The following is a 21,179-nucleotide window of genomic DNA, read 5'->3' as shown; positions in this document are numbered from 1 at the left end:
GTTACTACTCCAAATGCAGCAGATCTGGCTTAAGTAGCTATAATTTTAAATTAACAATTTTGAGTAAGTCAAATGATGTAGTGGCCACCAAACCATGAACTGTGACCCAAGAAGTGTGAGCAAAGGACACAGGAAGAACACAGGAATCCTTCAGAGAAGTGACAGCATGGGAATCTCATGTGATAACAACAACAATTTTTAAATTATTTTACATAAACTCCACTGAACATAAACTGTACGTTGAGAGATAAGAAACTTGAAAGCAGAAGAACTATATATCTATGTAGTCAAATCAAGACAGGCTCAAAGTTAAAAAAAAGTATAAAAAAAAGCAAAATAGATGAATAAAGCAGCCATGGAAGTCCCTAGCAAATAAGACAAGACATTTCTATCTGGCATACAGCTCAGTTCCCACAGAAGACTTTCAAAGCCCACTAAAGTAAATGGATCAGACTGTAGAGTATTAATATATACTCTTTTAAGATTCAGGGATCGTATCTTCATCCTTTTGTAAATTGCTTAGCACCAGTCAGCCACCTGGCTATCTGGAAGTACAGTCTGTACTGTCCAGAAAAACTATTAGGATTCAATATAAGCTTTATAAAATATAAACTAATCAAAATAACAGGGCGGTACACATATGCAATCAAGTTCAATGCAAGTGAGGTGACTTAAGGTCCTTCTTAATACCACGAGGCTATTCTGCACTTCTCCTAAGGAAAAGGTGGAACAGGAGATCGAAGAACCAGCAATACTGTTTGTTTGCAAACTCAAAGCATGCAATTAGGTAGGAAATATTAACACAGAACTCTCCTTTTAAAGGAAAAAGACTAGCAGCTAGTTAGAAATATGCACACCGAAGACAGAGCTGAGTAGGAGAGGATGGATACGCTCCATGATACCATGCATAATTCTCCCTCTCTCCTACACATAAATTGGAAAATGAGCAACAGTAGCTGCCCCTGCTCTATTTTTGTTCTGTTCTATTTGTGAGAAGAGAATCCACTGATCAATTGGTGCATCTTCTCTTCATTCCTGGTTCCTTCCTCCTAAGCCTTACCAGTCTGGCAGTAGGATGAAGCCAGGAGACTAAAACCAGTAAGACTCAGCTTGGAAAAAGTAAAAAACAGAATGAAGAAAAACTGAGGCACAGTATCTTTCTCTTCCCTTTACATCCTATCTGCTTTCAAGTGGACTGAATAGAGTTACTTCCTTTGCTTCAAACTCATTTGCGGTCTCTGGAACCAAGGGAACACCATTTTAGTAGCTTTTCCAAGCTAGATTTAGTTCTGGGCTCTTCTGCTTCTAATTCAGAACCTACACAACTAGATTATTAACAATCCTTTCCATGATCGAGCCTTATGTTTCTTATCCACAGCATTAGCTATTGGTTTTACTTTACTTTAAAATGCATATGGCATTTCGAGATAGTGTGTACTGAACACTGAATAATACAACTTCACTTCTTACTATGAACACACAATTACAATCCTAATACTGGACTAGCACGTTTCCTGTAGAGAAACAAGGTAGGGAACACTCACATCCTCACTTGACCACAGACAGGCAGAAGCAAACAGATGCTTTTTTCCATGTTCCCTAATCTTTCTGAAAACAGCCATTTTGCTGATCAAATGGTTTAACTCTCAGGACAAGAGGAAGAAACATATTCTCCACCCTACTAACACATCACAGAAGTTAACTGAAAAGTGTATTTCCTTCTCACTCACATCAGACTGGTTCAACACTTTACCCAGCCTCAGTTCTGAAAGCACCCAAGGTCTGTCACTCCCTTATTAATACAAATCCCACACATCTCACGTATCCAAAACGCAAGTACCCCCACATGAGGAAGGATCACGTGCACACTAGAGCGTACGCTGCATACATAAAACTAAATGTGAATTCAGCAAGAAATAGGAGAGACTACATTTGAAGAATGTAGTTTACATGCATTCCTACAATGTAAATAGGTTGTGGGTGTCCATCATTGGCAGCTAGTTAAAAAGGTAGTCTGCTCTTTCTGAGCAGTTCCACTGCTGTGGACAGAAACAAGGTGTTGAAACAATATGTCCAGCCTATGGTTTGTAAGAGAGCAGCAAGCTGCAAGTTGGTCACAACTACCTTTCAACGCATTAAGAACAAACCCAGGCTCACAAACCAGCATCTGCATAGGGATAATCAGATAGGCATCTTCAAGAAGTTGTGAATACTGTATTCCAACAAATTCCCTTCCAATTCAAATTTTTACAAATTAAGTTTAAAAAAAAAAATCTTTAAAGAACTCAACTGTTTTACATACCAGGGTCATATGATGGCGGAGGTGGTGGAGGGAGTTTTCCACCATCTTTAAGATTAAGTCCTTTGGCTGCTCGTATAGTTGCTATAAATTCCTCGTGCTTTCGTCTCCAGTTGGAAGGTTTTTTGGGTGGTTCTGGCTAAGAAGCCAAAAAAAGAAAGAGCTTTATATGTTTGAAGCTCTTCCTTCAAGCTAAGTACATGCCTTATTTTAGTATACAACATTATAGTTAGATTTCTTCCAGATCCTAGTTGATCTAATTATCACTAATTGCCAGCAGAAATAAGCCTTATTATAATGCATACATAGTTTGCCTAAAATGTTCATATGCAGAGTAAATCATAACATACCCGTGGCTTAAGAGGTTTTACTGTGGGAATGTCAGTTCCTTCTGCTCTCTGTCGGCTGGAATCGAATGTCTTCCTTTTCTTGGCAGAAGTTTTTTGGCAAATGGGACCATGCTTTTTCTACAAGCAGAAGAAAAACAAAAGGAGAATATAAAACTTAGTTTTGAAAACCTAAGGTATTAACATGTTATTTCCCTCTTTATGAATAAGATCAGACTGCTTTCACTCAAACTTTTATGCCAAACATTACTTTTTAAATGGTAATACAGGAATTCACGAATGCATATACAAGGTCACAAAAATTTGGGCAATGAAGAAAAAAAATAGTAGACATCTGTATTTGCTCCTTGCAAATAAAAAAAAATGATGGTAGGCAGGCAGCATTTGCATTAAGTGGCAATAGAAGTCAGAGGTGTCCGAAATCTATATTCGTATTTAAGGACAGACCAATTGCTATTAAGACTGCAGAACACAGTATTTTGAAGATGGATAACAAAACACTTCATTTACTAGCTGAAACTGCATAATGCTAGGCCTTACATCTGCAGAGGCAAGGAATGATTCTGTGACCCTAGAGAAGATGCTTTTAGAAGCATGTATTTTCAGAAAGTGATGGGATGCTGAAATAAAACTAACCTCCTTCTAAGGAGCTTCAAAACTGAGACAACTTGAATCAGTAATTATTTGGGGAAAAAAACCCACAAAATCTCCACGAAACCCAAGCATCTAGATTTACTTTATCTAGCTATAGTGACCATTGCTTAACTCTCCTATCAACTCCTCAGATCTAAAAGCCAATGGTGCTCATACCACTTACCAGTGCTGCTGGAAAGAAAGTCCTTCCACAAATCCTACATGGCAACAGATCTCCAGTTTGCACTGTAACATCACCTTAAAAGAAACCACAAAACTTCTATAAGAAAATTTGTTTGAATTCATGATAAAAATTTCTTTCTGGATTGCTAACCTCATATACTTAGCAATAATAATAGTTGTTACTGTAAAAGTATACATTCTTTGAACTGTGATGAGAATATGCAGATCAAAAAGGAAAAGATGATACGTAAGTCCTTACATAATTTTGGAAGCAGTCAGGCTTAGTAACGTCACCATAAATTCTAATAGTTTACAATATGAAACTCTGCACCTTTAACAGGACACCTTTATGTCAACATGCAAATGGCAGATTCCCTGTAAGTCACAATGACAACCCAAGCACACACCAAGAATAATGATATTTAGTGGGTATTTCTGTGTCTTTGGAAGAGAATCACCTGTTACAGTATCAAATCTAAGTCACAGTCCACCACTTCTTTTTCTCTACTAAGTTAAACTATTCCACTTTCTCTTGTAAAGAAGAAAAAAATCTTTAATGCTATTTTTACTATATATTTTGTTCAGATTATTACTGACAGTTTACAAAAGCATTTCTGATGTTGCTATTCAAGCATTGGTAACAAAAATGTAAATGGTATTAAAGTATCCAGGCCTATGCAAACAAATATATTCATATAGTATGTATTATGCAATGGAGTCATGGCATAGATGAGAAACTCCACAGGGTTTCCCAATAACAAGCATCTATTATATTTAGTACTGTAATAGAGTGATACAGGGATCTTTTCATATCACATATACATCAATAGAGACAGTAAGTTTGGATTAAGTTTGAGACTTACTAGTTGCTTTCTCTATACTCAGTCTGACTATTGCAGACAATAAAGCTCCCTCTATTTATACAAAGTTGTCATGGTTTAACCCCAGCCAGCAACTAAGCACCACGCAGCCGCTCACTCACTCCCCCCCACCCAGTGGGGTGGGGGAAAGAATCGGAAGGAAAAAGGTAAAACTTGTGGGTTGAGATAAGAACAGTTTAACAGAACAGAAAGGAAGAAACTAGTAATGATACTAGTAACAATAATAAAATGTCAATAATAATAAAAGGATTGGAATATACAAAACAAGTGATGCACAATGCAATTACTTATCACCCGCCTACCAATGCCCAGTTAGTGCCCGAGCAGTGATCCACGCCCCACAGCCAACTTGCCCCAGTTTATATACTGGGCATGACATCACATGGTATGGAATACCCCTTTGGCCAGTTTGGGTCAGCTGCCCTGGCTGTGTTGCCTCCCAACTCCTTGTGCCCCTCCAGCCTTCTTGCTGGCTGGGCATGAGAAGCTGAAAAATCCTTGACTTAGTCTAAACACTGCTTAGCAACCACTGAAAACATCAGTGTGTTATCAACATTCTTCTCATACTAAATCCAAGACATAACACTATACCAGCTACTAGAAAGAAAATTAACTCTATCCCAGCCAAAACCAGGACAAAAGTTAAAACAAAACCACTTTGAATTGACTTGTATTTTAGGCAAACTAGTGCCTTAAACTAACGAAGTTATGAACATAGCAACATTCAATGATTTGATTAGGCTTTTTTCCCAGTTCCCCAGTATCTAAACATACATACCTGTCAATTAGCTGTAGGACCAGTCCTAAAGAAAATGGATAATTTAACAAAATGTTTCATGGCAAACAAATGTCTATTCAGGCAGCCATGGTTCCCACTGAAAACCTTTTTTTTTCAAATGTAAAGATTAAAATTTAGTGAGGTTTCTAGTTCCAATACGTAACTATTAGGTCTATTTCTGCCTTTTTCAATTACTTGAATTAATTACTTCATCATCAGTATGTAACTACATATAATGTATTAATTGTATAAATATACTAGAGAGCACAATCCATTTTAAGAAACACAAATCACATGAAGGGTTCTGCAGTTTAAAATATTTATATTCATAGCTTTAATTAATTTATATACCTCTTCCACATAGACATGAATAGGGCCTTGACACAGCATAGCAGGAGTGTACTGACAATAACCGAGTCTCACAACTGAAGTCATAATCAAGCTTCCTTTTGTGTCATCTATATGTATGTGTGTTTAGATGTATACAAGTAGGGGGAAGCAGGAAAGATAGAAAACATGCAGATAAATCTTGTTTTTCTTCTATTCTTGCATCTCAATTATACTTGCATGTTATCAACATTTACCAGGAACTTATTTTTTATTGTTAACTGTATTTTTTCAATCTCTATTTTAAACAATCATGTCTTAAAACTTTTCCATAGGTCTGTTTTCTTAAATCCACAAGCCTGAGCATAACATTGTGCTGGTTTTGGCTGGGATAGAGTTAGTTTTCTTCACAGTAGCTGGTATGGGGCTGTGTTTTGGATTTGTGCTGGAAACAGTGTTGATAACGCAGGGATGTTTTCCTTGCTGCTGAGCAGTGCTTACACAGAGCCAAGGCCTTTTCTGCTCCTCACCCCACCCCACCAGCGAGGAGGCTGGGGGGGCACAAGGAGTTGGGAGGGGACACAGCTGGGACAGCTGACCCCAACTGACCACAGGGATATTCCAGACCATATGACATTATGCTCAGCATATAAAGCTGGAGGAAGAAGAAGGAAAGGAGGGGATGTTCAGAGTGATGGCATTTGTCTTCCCACATAACCGTTACATGTGATGGAGCCCTGCTTTCCTGGAGATGGCTGAACACCTGCCTGCCAGTGGGAAGCGGTGAATGAATTCCTTGTTTTGCTTTGCTTCTGTGCATGGCTTTTGCCTTACCTATTAAACTGTCTTTATCTCAACCCATGAGTTTTCTCACTTTCACCCTTCTGATTCTCTTCCTCATCCCACTGTGGGGGAGTGAGTGAGCAGCTGTGCAGGGTTTAGTTGCCAGCTGGGGTTAAACCACAACAAACATTAATCAAAAGTAATAACATGCACACTGGTCATACATAGCTTAGATGGCTGGAACCTGCCCACACTATTTTCCTCAGGGGTAAGCAGTAGTGGTTGTAAGCTTTGCTCAATTCTCCCACTCAAAAATACAAGGTATGCACAGATTTATTTTGTTTCATTACTTCATTCTTCAGTGTTCTCAGCACTCTTAATAATGCTAACAGACATCACTGCAAACTCACTTCTGCTAAACAGTTCATCTTCTTTTTATCTAATACAACCCTCAGCTTTGCAGACAAGTGAGAGAGGCATTTCATGGAAACACAAAGCGACACTGTGTCTCTAAGACATTAGCTGAAATCAGAATTAGTTATCTTGAAATCAGCTGTATAGTATAAGATTAAGGATTTGACTGAAAGAAGAATTCTTTCAGATATCTGCCTTAGTAAAAGAAGAAATGCTACATTTTCCACCATTTTTTCCCATTCACTGATCTCTGAAATTCAAGTTCGTGTTTAAATTCACCATTAAAAGAAGTAGACTTGATAGATGCTCACCTGATCAAGAAGTATTTACATACAACATACCAATGCATAACGAATGCTAATTAGCACTCACTGCAGCTACAGTTACAGTATTCCTACCCTCCTCTGCTGCTGGAAGGTACTCAATCACATTTGCCAACAGCTCCTTCTGCCAACAGCTCCTCCCTCATAATACAAATCATTGACCCAAAACACAAAAGGAAGTTATTTTAAAAAATTAAAGTTCCTTAAGTTTTGTTGAAAATGGGAAGCCTACAGTCCTTTAGATTTGCACACTTATCTCTTCAGTCCTCTATGATTTTTTTCACCCTTAAAGTTAAAAAAAAAACAAACAACAAAACAAAACCCACAACAAAACAAAACCTTAACATTTCTTCCTAGGAGCTCATGAGCCTTCCCTTACAGATGGGTTAGCAATGTCATCAACATGGAATCTGGTAATTTAAAAATAAAACATGGGAATAAAATTGTGAAAGTTAGAAAAGAGTTGGTTTTGATTGGGTTTTGTTTGTTGGGGTTTTTTGTTTGGTTTTGGTTTTGTTTTTTTTTAAAAAGGCATTCATGCATGATATCTAGTGCAGTCAGTCATTGACTGACAGAATTTTTTTCCTGAACAAAATTTAACAGAAATGGTTGTTAAACTAGGATGTATTTGGGGGGAGGAGGTTAAAAAAAAAAAAAAGGAAACACTCAAATCAAGAAACAGAAGAAGGATTTGCCTGGCAAATGAGTCTGAGAATAGAAACTGGTAGTAAGATAGTGTCATGGCAATTTTCTTCAGTCTTTTTTAAGTCTAGCAACAATGCAGGGATTACCATAATTTTGGTTATACATCACAGAAGACCCGAGATCCAGCAGCTACACTTCATTTTCCTTTTACCGTCTTTAATACCACTACTCACCAGCAGTTTACACACTTGTATTAAACAGGAATGAATACAGTTAACTTGGAAAAGGATAAACATAATTATTACTGTTTATCTAATCTAAACACACTTAGGGAAAAGAGAAATATGTTCAAAATGGTTATGTGAATACTGAAGGAAGAAGTAGTATTTTTGCTGAAGTGATGCCAAAACTGATATACAGCTTTACACTCTATTCTCCTACTGTCTGCCTGAGACCAGGTCTCAAATAAAAACACAAAGTTCAACCTACTAAGATGCTGGGTATCTGAATTAAACAACTAGATTGGAGGTTTTATTAGCAGCACTACAATAATCTCATCACTTGTGTTTCTAAGCTGTCCCTGTCAGAGCTCCTCCTCCTCTAGCTTACTTCCAGAGTACAACCACATTCCAAATTCCTTTTTGCTACCTACACGTAAGTTATTGCACACATTCCTTTTGAATATGGTCACAGTCCAGCTACCCATACTTTCTGATCTTGAAGTTGGAGCTGAGCTGTAAAGTTTGGGGGGACCTCAAAGTCTGACAGCATAGCTGTTGCCATCAGTCTCCCAGATGTAGCCCAGTGCTTTCAATACTCTTATAGATGAGTTTAGACTTCCTTGAAACCTAGATTTTCAGGGAACATCTTTTTTTCTTTCTCTCCTCTCATGTTCAAATACAGCAACTGATTTACAGCTGAAAGTGCAAGCTGCCAGTTCTCAGATTTATCTTTCTCAGTATGTGTGGATCCATCAATACATAGAAGTTTGATGTGACACAGTCACAAGCATAATGCTAGCTCTTTCTGTCATGTTTACAAATTAAGCAGTTGTGTAAATAGACTCCACGCCTAGAGGGAGCAGAAGTCTTTAGTGTTGCTGAACAACTATTAACTGAAGTTTTATTACAGTTTTCTCTTTTGGAGAGCTTTGTATACCCAAATACATGTCTGCACCTAGATGTAAAGTGCAGAATGCTTCAAAGAAACAAGACTGCTCTTTGCCTCAGTAACAGCATTTTGTCATGTCTGACTGCCTTTCAAAACCTTTTATTTATCTGCAGCAGTACTAAATGACTTGGGCCAGACAACCGTGATTATCAGAACCATCAAGCCTCACTGAATTCAAACTTGCAGAAACACTGGTACAATTTCCAGCCTTGAGATGAGGTAACTATTTGAAATCAGCAAGTAATCTACAACTGTTTAAAGTTATTACTTGAAGAGTGCTTGCCAAATTCCTCTGCAAAATTGTATTTATTGCTTTTAACATAACTCCCCTCTTCTCTCCAAAAGCAAAGTATTTTCCACTTAAGAGTTCCATATACTTCAGGTACAAAAAAAAAATAAATGCAGAGCATCCCCACATTAATTGGAATCTGTATCATCAACCCACAGCATCTAGTTCATTGGGGACTGTCAGTCTCCAACGTTATGTCCACTATCAGTACTGAGTTATATTTTTTAATCAACACATTAACTAATAATAGTCTGAAAAGACTAATGACAAATACTATAAACAAGAGTTACCTAAAAATGATACTGATGCAGTGACATAGGTAGGGAACACTTCTTTGAACAGTCAAATACAATTTCAAGCATTAATTTTTAAAGAGCAATTTTAAAGAGCATTTAATAAAATAATGAAAAGCTGAATGTACAAAAGTAGAAAAAAGTATACCAATAAAGGTGTAAGTTTTGCAAGCTTTCATTATTTTGCCAAAAGGAATTCTGAAATGCGAACAAAAGTCAGACAAATACAACATACTGCTTACCAACAGGGAGTACTTGCCATACTTTGGTAAAGTCTGCTTGATAACTGATGACATGTGTGATTTACCCCACCAAGCAAATCCCTTCTCACCTATGCTATTCAGCAGTTTGCCGAAGAGTTCGAGAAAGGAAGAGGAAATCATAGTAAGCCCTGTCTCTTAGTATTCAACCATTCACATACTTTGAAATTTTTATGCAATTAGGTTATTTGCAATTGTAAAACAAATAGCAAACCAATCTACTTTTATCTATCTACCCCTAATTTTAGAGGAAAGCCTCATGAATTCTCTTCTACTTCTGTATTGACAATGCAGTCTAATCTTGCATAAAACCTGTCACTTCTGCTTCCAAAAAGATAACAAAAAGCAGCATAACTTCCATTCCTTCAAGCTGAAAAGCTTGAGTATGACTTTCATAGTACCTCTGTGTCTTTTTAAGTCAGCTCTTCAGCCTGGCAATGCAAATGCATTATATTTGTCAAAATTACTGTTATTGCATTGAACACGAGTCTGATGATGGCGAGTGTGGTACTACTTCCTTGAACATAACATAACAAGGAGAGTCCCATTGCCTCAAAGTGACGACCTGGAGGAGGATTCTGTGAAGAAGTTTTTTTTGTGACTGAGAAATGAATTGCATGCAGTCAAGAATGGCTGTAATAGCAGCACACATACAACTCACATCATGGTGTACTCCCCTCTTCTAGAGCTGTCCTTCTTTCCTCCCTTCCTCATATGAAGTGTAAGTTTTAATGTTAAAACATGCCAACGTCACACTACAGGTCCTTAAAAATAACCACCTCTCCTGGACTCCCCCTAGGGCCTTAGCTCATAAGATTCTTCCAAGCAGATCCCTAAACAAGTCAAAGGCTGCTCTCCTCAAGTCCAGGGTTGAGATCCTGCTTACTTGCCCAGCTCCCTTCTCTCGGGATCCTGATTCAACCATCCCATGGTCACTGCAGTTAAGGCTGCTTCTGACCTTCACATCTCACATGTCTGTAGGTATGAATTCCAGCAGGAGTGCCTCCCCTTGTCAGCTCCTTGATCACCTGGGTCAGGAATTTGTCATCAGTGCATACCAGAAGCCTCCTAGATTGCTTGTGCCTTGCTGATTTGTCCCTCCAGCAGGTCATCAGGTAGTTAAAGTATCTCATGAGGACCAGGGCCTGCGAATACAAGGCTCCTTCGAATTATTTGAAGGAGGCCTCATCTTCTTCCCGATCAGGTGGGTCATAGCAGACAACCACAACAGTATTTCCCACACTGGTCTGCCTGCTAACCCTGATCCATAAGCTCCCAGGGGGCTCCACAGCAAAGCTCTATGCATTCTTGCTGTTTTCCCACATAAAGGGCAACTTCCCCCCTTGCCGTACAGCTGGTTCTTCCTGTAGAGCCTGTATTCATCCACCACAACACTGCAGTCCTGTGAGCTGTCCTACCACCTACGCATGATCCCAACAAGATCCTAGCCCTGCAACTACATGCAGCACTCAATTCCTCCCATTTGTTCCCATACTGTGAGCGTTAATGTACAGGCACTTTAAAGAGGCACTCAGTTGCGATGATTATCCAGAAAAATCTATGAGAGCTTCCCTTGTAATGAAGATGGAAACACAACAAAACCAAAGGCAAATAAGCAGCACTATTCGATCGATCTGACTTCCAGATACATTATCTGGTCTTTTGTTAATGAGCTTGAAGATCAATTAAAGCCACCAGAAAGCATGTGACCTGCAAAATCTGTGTACACGTTACACAATTGTGCTTTGGCATCATAAACTCACTATTCTCCTGCATCAGGCTACAAGCACCATGATGACTGTAAGCAGGCAGTCAAGCAAAGACTAGCCTTCTCACACTAGCCTTAAACCAAGACTGCTTTGCACCAGTGACCCCCCCCAAAAATTCTGGACTTACATACTCTACTACCCAAATGTAAGTGGACAAAGCAATCCCAGTCTAAATGTGCTTGCTTATCAGAATATTACTTGGCTAACAATAATGTGATAAAAACAATTTTGATAATAAACTTCATTTATAATATATTGATTCCTACTCTGCCCCCCGCCCCCAGAATTTCTTTTAAAAGTAAGCCCACTTCTCACTCCCTCAACTGTTTAACATATTCCTGGAACTATTTTACTGAAACACAACTGCTTTTGATAATAACCAAATCAGCTGTGCGTGTGCAGGCAAAATACATTCATCTTCCCACAGTTTCAACCAATTCACTTACTAGATCAATCTAGTTTCTGCAATTTAAGTTAAAAACGGAAGAATTCTACAAAAACTATGGAACTAACAGATTTTACACCCTTTTCTATGATGATGAAGAAACTAGTCTGAAACACTCAAACTCCTGTCTACACGTATTTCACCTTTAAAGTAAGTAGATTTTGATAGTGCACTTCCCCTAACATATCAGCCTAAACTTAGCTTTCAGAATTTTACCTTAAGTAAAACATTTAATTTCAACCTCTTCCCCCAAACATAAACATTAATCAAAACCAAAAACCATAACTGCCTTTGAAAAAGTAAATACCTTGGCCACAATTACACAGTGTATTAAATGTCAAAATTAGATCACTTAACAGAGGTGAAATTATGCCTAGTGAAACACAGCAGTTCAATGCAAAGTCATATTTATCACTGTGTTTTAATGGCTACCGGAGACAAACAACTTCTTAAAAGATTATACATTAATATTAGTTTTGCATTTCAATCTTTAATAGTTTCCAACTTGCTGATTTAAGAACAGTCCTGTAAAATTAATTCTTCATTCTGTTAGACAGATAAGATAACCCCCAAAAAAGCTGAAGTGTTCCAAAAACGCAGAAGCCTCTCTCAAATGGAGCTTAAGAAAATGGCTGCCAAAGTAAGGAAGCTGCTGCGCATATCCAGTGAGGCAAGACAAAGATGAACACTAAAGGGAAAGGAAGATTCACATTAATGTTATTTTTTGTTTTCAAAACTGAAATAATTTTCTACACTATTAGGAAAAAAAAAATAAGACTGGGCATTAGCTTACTCAGAAATTCTGTCAAAGCAAGCCTAAGGACTTGCTTTCAACAGTCATGTTACTATATAAAATGCCAAACTAGAACACTTGCACTGTTTGGGGTGGAGCGGGGTGTCTCAGACATTATCAGTGCCAGCGAAGGGTCCAGGGACAAATGCTATTACAGCACAGATCTCAGCTCTCAGCAGAAGATCCTATACAGTAAGCCTTATTCTTATGAAACCTTGAGGGCACACCCAGACTCTCAGATTCTAAATGCTTAATCACAGTAGTCCCTACTTGGCATCTGCAAGGGAAAGCTCTGGGTTTGAGACTGCAGGCTATTTCCTGACCAAGCAGCCACTCATCCCCTTCCAACCACAACCAGCCTTCCCCGGCTGCTAGAGCACAGGCTGAAGGAGAAGACTGGGTCTGGGTAAGCACTGCCATTACCTACCACAAAGAGCTGGACATCTGACCTCAGGCACAGCTGCCCCTCTGCCCTTTACTCCTTAGGCAGCAGCAGTCCTGACCCACTGGGATGTGCTATGAACAAGTGTGGGAAGTCGCATTTAGTCGGCTCAAGCAGCTGTCGCCGGCATCCTCCCAGAAAAAACAACAGACTGGAGAGAAGCCAATCAAATGCCACCATTGGACTGCTCCGGCTTATATGAAGTCAGGAATTCAGTGTTTGGATCCCCTCCTCCATCTCCTTCAAGCAAAACGGAGAGCAACAAACATGCCAATGTGATAACTTTTTTCTTACCATGCAGTAGAGAAAGAAACAAGCACATGTCAACCCATCAAAAATGGTCCTGAGATTCAGCATATGGTGGACTACTCAGGAACGGATTTTTAAACTCACCCTACTCACCTTAGAGAGCACTACATTTTCAGGCACAGAGAGTCTATTGCTTTAAGTGTTTTCACCAGTAAATTTAATGAAAATTGAAAAACAGCACACAGGCTGCAAAGTAACAAACGCTGAGCTAATAACTTTAGATTTAACATCAAATTTGTCACTTGTAATGACAAGTGTGCACTGATTACTTTTACAAAACTTTAAAAGTTATAAATTTGACTCTCAGTATCAATCTAGTAATATAACAATACAAATGAAATAATAAAGGAACAGACTTTAAAAAAAGCAATAAAAGTAAATTTAGAAGAAACTTACACCACACAGAAACCTACTTTCCCATTTCACTTAACATTTAAACTTGCACAGAGAGAGAAAATGCAACTGCAACACTGGAAATATTATTTAGCTTTTTAAATGTCACCAGTGCAGCTCCACAAGCCAACTAATACACATTCAACTCTCCACATTATGGAAAGAATCATTCTAAACTGGGTAGAGTTCTTTCTTATTAATAGCATGCTTAAATAAACAGAAATAAAACAGATCTTGCATCTATAATGCTAAGCTTCACAAAAGCAAAGCACCAGCTTCTGAGGGCGGAAAGTCCAGGCCAAGCATCCTGAGCCTGAGGGGTCTTCCACAGTCATAAAAACACAGCAGCAGACTGCTGCCAAAAGACAAAGTCCTGCCCTCCACCATAATCATGTCCCTCACACACACAACTGCCAGGACCTGCTGTACAAATCAGCTCTGGGAAATTATTTTCCTATGCGCTAATATAGAGAAGGAGTGGGCTGAGACAGATTTCAGAAGCAGTCCATACTTCCATGTCAGATGGATATGACTGTGCAACTGTGCTTCTAAACACAAATTTAATCTAAAATGGCAATCAGCAACGTTCTTCTGAGTTGCCAGTGGAGCAGTGACTGGAAAAAAGCATAATACCCAATGAAATAATTTATTATTGGTTTTGCGTACATTTTTCCTGTCTTAGAGCCACCTTTCTACAGAAACTTCATCTGACCCTAACCTAATGTGCATCAAGAGAGACAGCTTAAACTGAAAAACTGTAAATAAAAGAAAAACTACTTGCTTCAAATGTTTTGAAGCAAAAAAGGAAGTATTTTATGTTGTGGCAATTTATTTAGAGGAAGAAAAACACAGCACAAAGTGACCCAGAAAAATGCAAAATACTATATTCTTCAGTTTCGAGAACTTCAGCATTCAAGGATGCTGGATAACAGCGTGGGATATGAGTGTTTGCAATGGAAGGACATCTCAAGTTTTAGAAATGGCTAATTACCTGTGCTATTCTCAAATTAACCTTGAGTGTTCAGAAGGAACATTTCACATCGTGGAAAAATGCTTTGATAAGCTCTAGGTTTTGAAAGTACTTCCAAGAAAAGGTTCACTTAGTAAACATGAGATTTCACCTGTGATTTAGCAGCTCTTTCTCCCACTACTCCACAGTACCTACTGAAACACAAACAAAATGTAAACCATTTCCAGCAAAGTCAGAAGCTGGACAAATTCTACTGCAAAAATGACATGTTTTTTCAGGCTTCTGCTGTTATCTGTACATCTACTTTCATCCCACCCTCTGTTATGAAGGTGCTGGAGCTTATACAACACAGCTGGCATAGCTGGCCTCAGTAAATTAGCTCATAGCCAATCAAATCAATTGATGGATGGGCTGCAGATGACATGCAGTCTCAACTGCAGTCAAACACATAGCTCAGTCAAAATTAAAGCAAGTTTTCCCCTTCTGGACAGGCAACATATGATTGTCACAGGATTATCATGACAATCAGAGTACCTGATAAAGCATTATTTGATAAACACAGCACAGCACCTTTCAAATTTAAGAGGCATTAACAGTCAGCAAAGCATAATGAGTAAATCAAATGAAAGAGAACCTCTTGGGATTTTATGCCAAATCATGTCCAAATTTATAGTCTTGATGAAGTCACTAAGCATAAGACCAGTGTCTGATGACTGTAAAAAAGACAGGGTTTTGGTGAGAATTACTTCTGTTCTCCAACTGTCCTAGAAGGGATAAAGAACAAAGGCTAGTTTGTGCTCACTCCTATTTAAGCACTCAGTTACCTCTAGTGAAGCAGAGCATGGAAGACTTCATGAATGTTTTGTGATAGTTACTCAGAACACGTCTGTATTTTTTCCTAAGTAATATGGTTAAAGCAGCTTGCAAAACACAGTAATGACAGGCCTACCGAAATGCTCAGATAGCAAGCTGTAACTTCATAAATGCCAAGCTGGGATCTATGCTACGATGCATACTCTGGAGAGTCACGATATCTTCATTAGCGCAACTGGCACAGGATAAAGTTGCAAATACTCTATCTGCAAATACATACCTAGTCTTCAGCGCACCGAACACTTCCATAGCACTATAAGCGTATCCTTAGCCATCTGTTTGCTAAAAAAGGATGCCCACACGACCCGATGCCGTCCCATCGTCTCCCTCCCTCCCCCCGGCAGGGCACTCGCCCCCAGCGGCGGATCACCGAGCAGGTTCACCGCGTTCCAAGTCCGGCCGCGGCAGGAAGGGGCCGGCGGAGAACGGCCACCACCCCGCAGCTCGGCCGGAGAGCCGAGCAGCCCCGCAGACAAAGCGCAGCGAGGCCGGCCCTGCCCGCCGCGCCTCGCCTCCCCTCCCGCTCCGCTCCGCGCCCGGCGGCGGCCCCCAGCCCGCCGGGCTCCGTGCAGGGGCCCGCCGCCTCCCGCCTTTGTTCGCCGCCCCAAAAGCACTCCACCCCCCTTCTGCGGCACTAGCGCTCCCCCGCCTCAGCCCCGTCAGCCCCCAGCGCTCCCGGCCGCGGAGCGAGGCGAGGCCGCCGCGCCGCCCCAGGGGGCTCCGAGAGCGGGCAAGGCGGCGCCCGGGCCCCGGCTCCCACCGCCGCCGCCGCCGCCGCCACCGCCCAAGCACGCCCCGCCACAGCACAAAGGCAAGGGCGGCGCGGCCCGGCCCGCCCCAGGCGCCCGCCGGGTGCCCCCGGCGGAGGGAGGGGACGCCCCACCGTTGCCTCTCACCTTCCAGCCCCTCCATGGCACACCCCGACCACCGGCTGCAGCCCCAGCCCCGCCGCTGCTGTGGCAACGCCGCCACCTCCCGGCCCGCTAACAACCGCCGCTCCCATTGGCCGGGCGGCGCGGGCGGGCGGGGGCGGGCGGGCCCGGGCGGCCCCTCACGGCCGCAGCCCCGGGGCGGGCGGACCTGCCGCCGCCGCCCCGCTTCTCTGCCAGCGTTCCTCCCTGCCCGCTCTGCCTCTGCGCTCCGGCCCCCAGCCCGCCCCGCTCCGCCCCGCCTTACCGTCCCGCAAACCCGCCGCCCCCCGGCAGCCGCCCAGCCGCGGCTCGGGGAGTCCCAAGCCCCTCTCCGCCCCGCCCGGGCCAGGGGGTGCCGCCCGCCCTTCGGCTGCGGCCCGCCGGGTCGGTCACCCCAAGGGAGCGGGGCAGCCGGTCCGAGCGTCTTCCCGCAAGCCCCGGCCTTAGCCCGAGGCTGGCACAGTCCGGCGAGTCGTACAGCCCGTACGCTGAGGTTCTGCTGCGGTCAGGGTCCGTCTCTTCCAAGAGCGGCGCTTGTACGCGAAGACCGAAGTAAAGGGAGGAGAAGCACCGGTGCTGTTGTTGAAAAAGCGGCGGAGCCGTCCGCCTCCGGGCGGGCGCCGAGATGGCGGCGGGGCCCTCAGCGCCTGCGGGCCGCGCGGGAGGGTGCTGGGGTGCAGCGCAGTGTAACGGGTGCTCCCTCGCTTGCGGGACAGCCACGGGCAGGAGGAACTCAAAAAGTGGTTTTCGGGGTCGCGTCCTGGAAATAATCGCAGGTAATGGCCTCCTCCCCCTTTTCTCCTCCTGTTACTTTCTTAACGGAAAGAGATGCTGGTATAAAATTAATATCCGAGGGTGTCTCCTGCTACAGGATAACGTTTCTTGAGTCATGGATGTTTTTGGAAAACAGTACTGCTAAACTGCTGTTGACTAATAAATATGAATTAGGCTTGATACGTACTGAAATTCTTTGGTTCCTTGTACAGGAGCTCCCCACACTTTTAGCAACAAAAGCATTTAAAGATTTTTTTTCTTCAAGACATTATTTTAGAATTAATCCTTAAGATCTTTTATTTGTCTTTCTTGTGGCAATATGCCATGAGCAGCTAATAAAGTTTCTCTAGAAAAGCTACAATAAATCTTAAAGGAATTACTACCGTCTTTACAGGCACATGCAAATCATTTCTCTTAGTAGTCTAGACAGGTTGGTTGATACAGATTTGCTTGTCCATAGAATCACAGTTACTGTCCTAATCATGGCACATCTGGGAATGCAACTCAAAGAAAGCAAAGCAAATACATAAAACCTAAATTAAATCACAGATTATGATCATGTTGTCTTCTCTGCATCCCCTTAGCACAGGACAAATAGATCCAGATGCTGCGTGCCAAACAGCCAGCATATAAACCATGATTAATATATGATTAAAATCATTCTTTGAGACCAAAAGCTTGAATATATCTGGTTATTCTAGCTGCAATTTTTCTAGGTAGTTTAGAACCATACTAAAAATACATTTCAGATTTGCCTTTGATCTATAGAGCTTATGCTTATAAAATTACAGGCCATGCCAGAGGAAACTAGTTTGCCACCATTTGCAAATTATCCATTAAATCTTTGACATAAAACTTAAACGAGCCCGTAGCTAGCAAGCATTTGCTGTTTAACTAACCATTAGGGTAGCGTATCAAAAGTGCATTTCCTTGTATGGTATTTCTGTACTTGGACTGCAAACTCAAAAACAGAGGCCTAGGATAATTTTGTCTCTCAGCAGGCAAATCCTTTATAACAAAAACATAAACATAATTTTTATCTTGTGTTCTCAATTTAGTGAAGGGTTTCATATTAGAGGAGCATTTTGTTCGGTTCATTGTTTCTCTTTTAATTTTTAGTTATTTTTGTTAAAAACTGGGGCAGGATATAACTTCAGCTCACCTGTCTTTAAGCGTCTACAATGTGGTGCTCACATCTGAGCTACCTGTCAAGTTCCCCAATATAGTCTATAGAGATTTGTCTCTGTAGTTATATAGTCTACAGAATGATCAGAGCCCTGGAACACCTCCCCTATGAAGACAGGCTGAGAGTGTTGGGGTTGTTCAGCCTGGAGAAGAGAAGGCTCCAGGGAGACTTTAGAGCAGCCTCCCAGTACCTAAAGGGGGCCTACAAGAAAGCCAGAGAGGGACTTTTTACAAGGGCATGTAGTGATAGTACAAGGGGTAATGGCTTTAAACTGAAGAGGGTAGATTTAGATTAGATGTAAGGAAGCAGTTCTTCCCTGTGAGGGTGGTGAGGCGCTGGAACAGGTTGCCCAGAGAGGTTGTGTCTGGCCCATCCCTGGAAGTGTTCAAGGCCAGGTTGGATGGGGCTTTGAGCCACCTGGTCTAGTGGAAGGTGTCCCTGCCCGTGGCAGGGGGTTTGGAACTACGTGATCTTTAAGGGCCCTTCCAACCCAAACCATTCTATGATTCTGTGATTGAGGGTGCAATCTGCCTGGCCAAATGTAACACCTGTTTCAAGATAAGAGACAAGTAAACAGTCCACACCCGCGTTAGAGTAGTCAAATCCTACTCTAGATTTCTTCAGGCTGAATCCTTTACTGAAAACAGACTTAATGCTTAGTTTTGCTCTGCAAGGGTGCCATTGATTGAATTTGTCATCCCATTACTCATCTAAGAAATGAAAGAAATAAGAGCTGGCTTATAAAACAAAAGGCAAGTGGGCATTCTGCTGCAAAGCTAAAAGGTTTTCCTGGCTCTTGTGGCTGGTGTATGAACATTCGTTGTGTAACTATGCATATGGACAGCATACCTTAAAAGACTCCTGATGCTGAAAAGTAGCTGTCTTTTAGTTGTGGTGTCCGTGTGGAGAACAGCGGACTAGTCCTCTATTATCATAGCCACTGTGCTACATGAATGCCTTCAAAATTTTTCCTCCATACTGAAAAAAACCCCTGAGCCTATGTTATTCTGCTGTAGACCTACTAACCAAATGCAGGTCTGTTCTGCAATGACATTCTTATAACATTTAGGATATTTTTTTTTCCAAATTCTATGCTAAATGTATTAATAGCTAGTTTGCACCGTGTATGCTTGTGCCAACATTGATTACTGGCTTAAATATTTTCCTTATTGTTTACCTCTTTGACGTATTTACAGGCAATTAGCATACATTCTATTTCAGTATTTGGCTTGTTAGCCTAAACAAAATAGAGCTTTTCTCAACTGGCCTCAGAAACTACGCTTTCCATTTCCATAGTCATCGTGGTACCCTTTATTTACACCTATTCCATGTTAGTTCATATTTCATAGATGATCAGCATCTTAAACTGTCCCTCAGAGGTGATCTTACTGCATTGCTTAGATTTCTCTGCCTCTGTGGGGAATATTTCTACTAATGCATCTTAGGTTACATTTGCTATGTTATGGTAAGCTTGTAGGCACCGTGTATATATTTAGCTCCTTTTCCATATCAGTTGTTTTGCAGGGGCAGCAATGATGATAGGAATTTTTGCCTCTAAAGAGTAATATAGTCTGAACACCTTCTGTTCAGAACCTTCAGTGTCTCTGAGAAGGACCAAGTAAATATAGCCCTAAACACAGAAGTCACATCTTCCTTGCTCATACTTGTTTTAAAGAATTGAAATACAAAACTAACAGAGACGTGACTACCTGTGACCAAATTCCAGAAGGAATTCCAAAGAAGAGAGGTAAAAAGTAATCTGCAGTAAGCTCAGACATTAAGCAGGAGTATAGAGATGCCACTTAAGATTCAGACATAGTTTCCAGAAAGACTCAGGTCTCTTTCTGCTGGCCAGTAAAGAGACAGTTTTTCAGTTTTAGTTGGCAAAAAAGAGGAGTCTTCCCACAGGGATAAGTTGTGAGTGATAAGTTACGAGTTTGTGATAAATTACAAAGGCCCATTTTCCCTGCTGTTTGTGGGCATAGATAAAAGTTTCAGCTTAGTCTGGATCTATGGTTGCATAAGACAACATATTCAAAAGTGCCTAGAGACATGGAATCTTGGTCTAATGTTTGAAAGGGTCCTGAATTTCAAAACATGGGAAAGCAGTGATAGCAAATCTTACCGCCAGTATCTGTCAAGGCCTCTTGCAGAAGAACTGGAGGACTGTGCTCAAAGGTCCCAAGTGTATTACTGATATGTAAGGTTGTCTCTTTGCCTGGGTGTGATGCTTGTGACTGGCAGAGCATGACTGGTCACACAACAAACTCGAGCATCTCCTACTTGTGAGCCCTGTTTGTCGTGCAGCTCCTCGTGATAGAGAAACATGGATTTTTATCATTTGAAAGGCAGATAATGATTACAGGATATATTTAGTAAAATGCAATGGGGAGAGGATTCTGGCATTTAGAAACACTCATACGGCCAACAGTCACCCCAGGTAAGGATGTCTGCTGCGGGAAATGGGCTATGAGTCTTATAAACAGTTTAGACAGGCCAGTGGGAGCTGTGGAATAAATATGGCTTACTGTATATATCAATATAGAAAACCCCCTAAACTGAAGCACTCCAAATCATTAGTCACTTTAGAAATTGACTCCAGGATCTAGAGTTTGACAATACATTGCCCTGGATCTTTGCAAAGCTGTGCAAATCCTTCCTTTGGGGCAGAATTGTCATAAAAGGACTA

At 41.3% G+C, this 21,179-nt stretch overlaps 1 protein-coding gene across 2 annotated transcripts in view; it reads right to left on the bottom strand.

Annotated features, from left to right (window-relative positions):
- Positions 1 to 16,601, bottom strand: part of ZC2HC1A (zinc finger C2HC-type containing 1A) — a 37,904-nt gene extending 21,303 nt beyond the window's left edge. For both annotated transcript variants that reach the window (XM_075023484.1, XM_075023485.1), the window contains exons 1-4: positions 16,516 to 16,601; positions 3,464 to 3,537; positions 2,650 to 2,766; positions 2,303 to 2,438 (exon numbers count right to left, since the gene is read on the bottom strand). In XM_075023484.1, coding sequence (XP_074879585.1) covers positions 2,303 to 2,438; positions 2,650 to 2,766; positions 3,464 to 3,537; positions 16,516 to 16,531 — 343 coding nt within the window. In that variant the 5' untranslated portion in view covers positions 16,532 to 16,601. The remainder of the gene's footprint in view (positions 1 to 2,302; positions 2,439 to 2,649; positions 2,767 to 3,463; positions 3,538 to 16,515) is intronic.
- Positions 16,602 to 21,179: the final 4,578 nt, after the last annotated feature.

Source organism: Buteo buteo, chromosome 3 (assembly GCF_964188355.1).
Source record: "Buteo buteo chromosome 3, bButBut1.hap1.1, whole genome shotgun sequence".
NCBI lineage: Eukaryota > Metazoa > Chordata > Aves > Accipitriformes > Accipitridae > Buteo > Buteo buteo.
The sequence above is the reverse complement of the archived record's forward strand: the minus strand, read 5'-3'. Positions and strand labels throughout refer to the sequence as shown.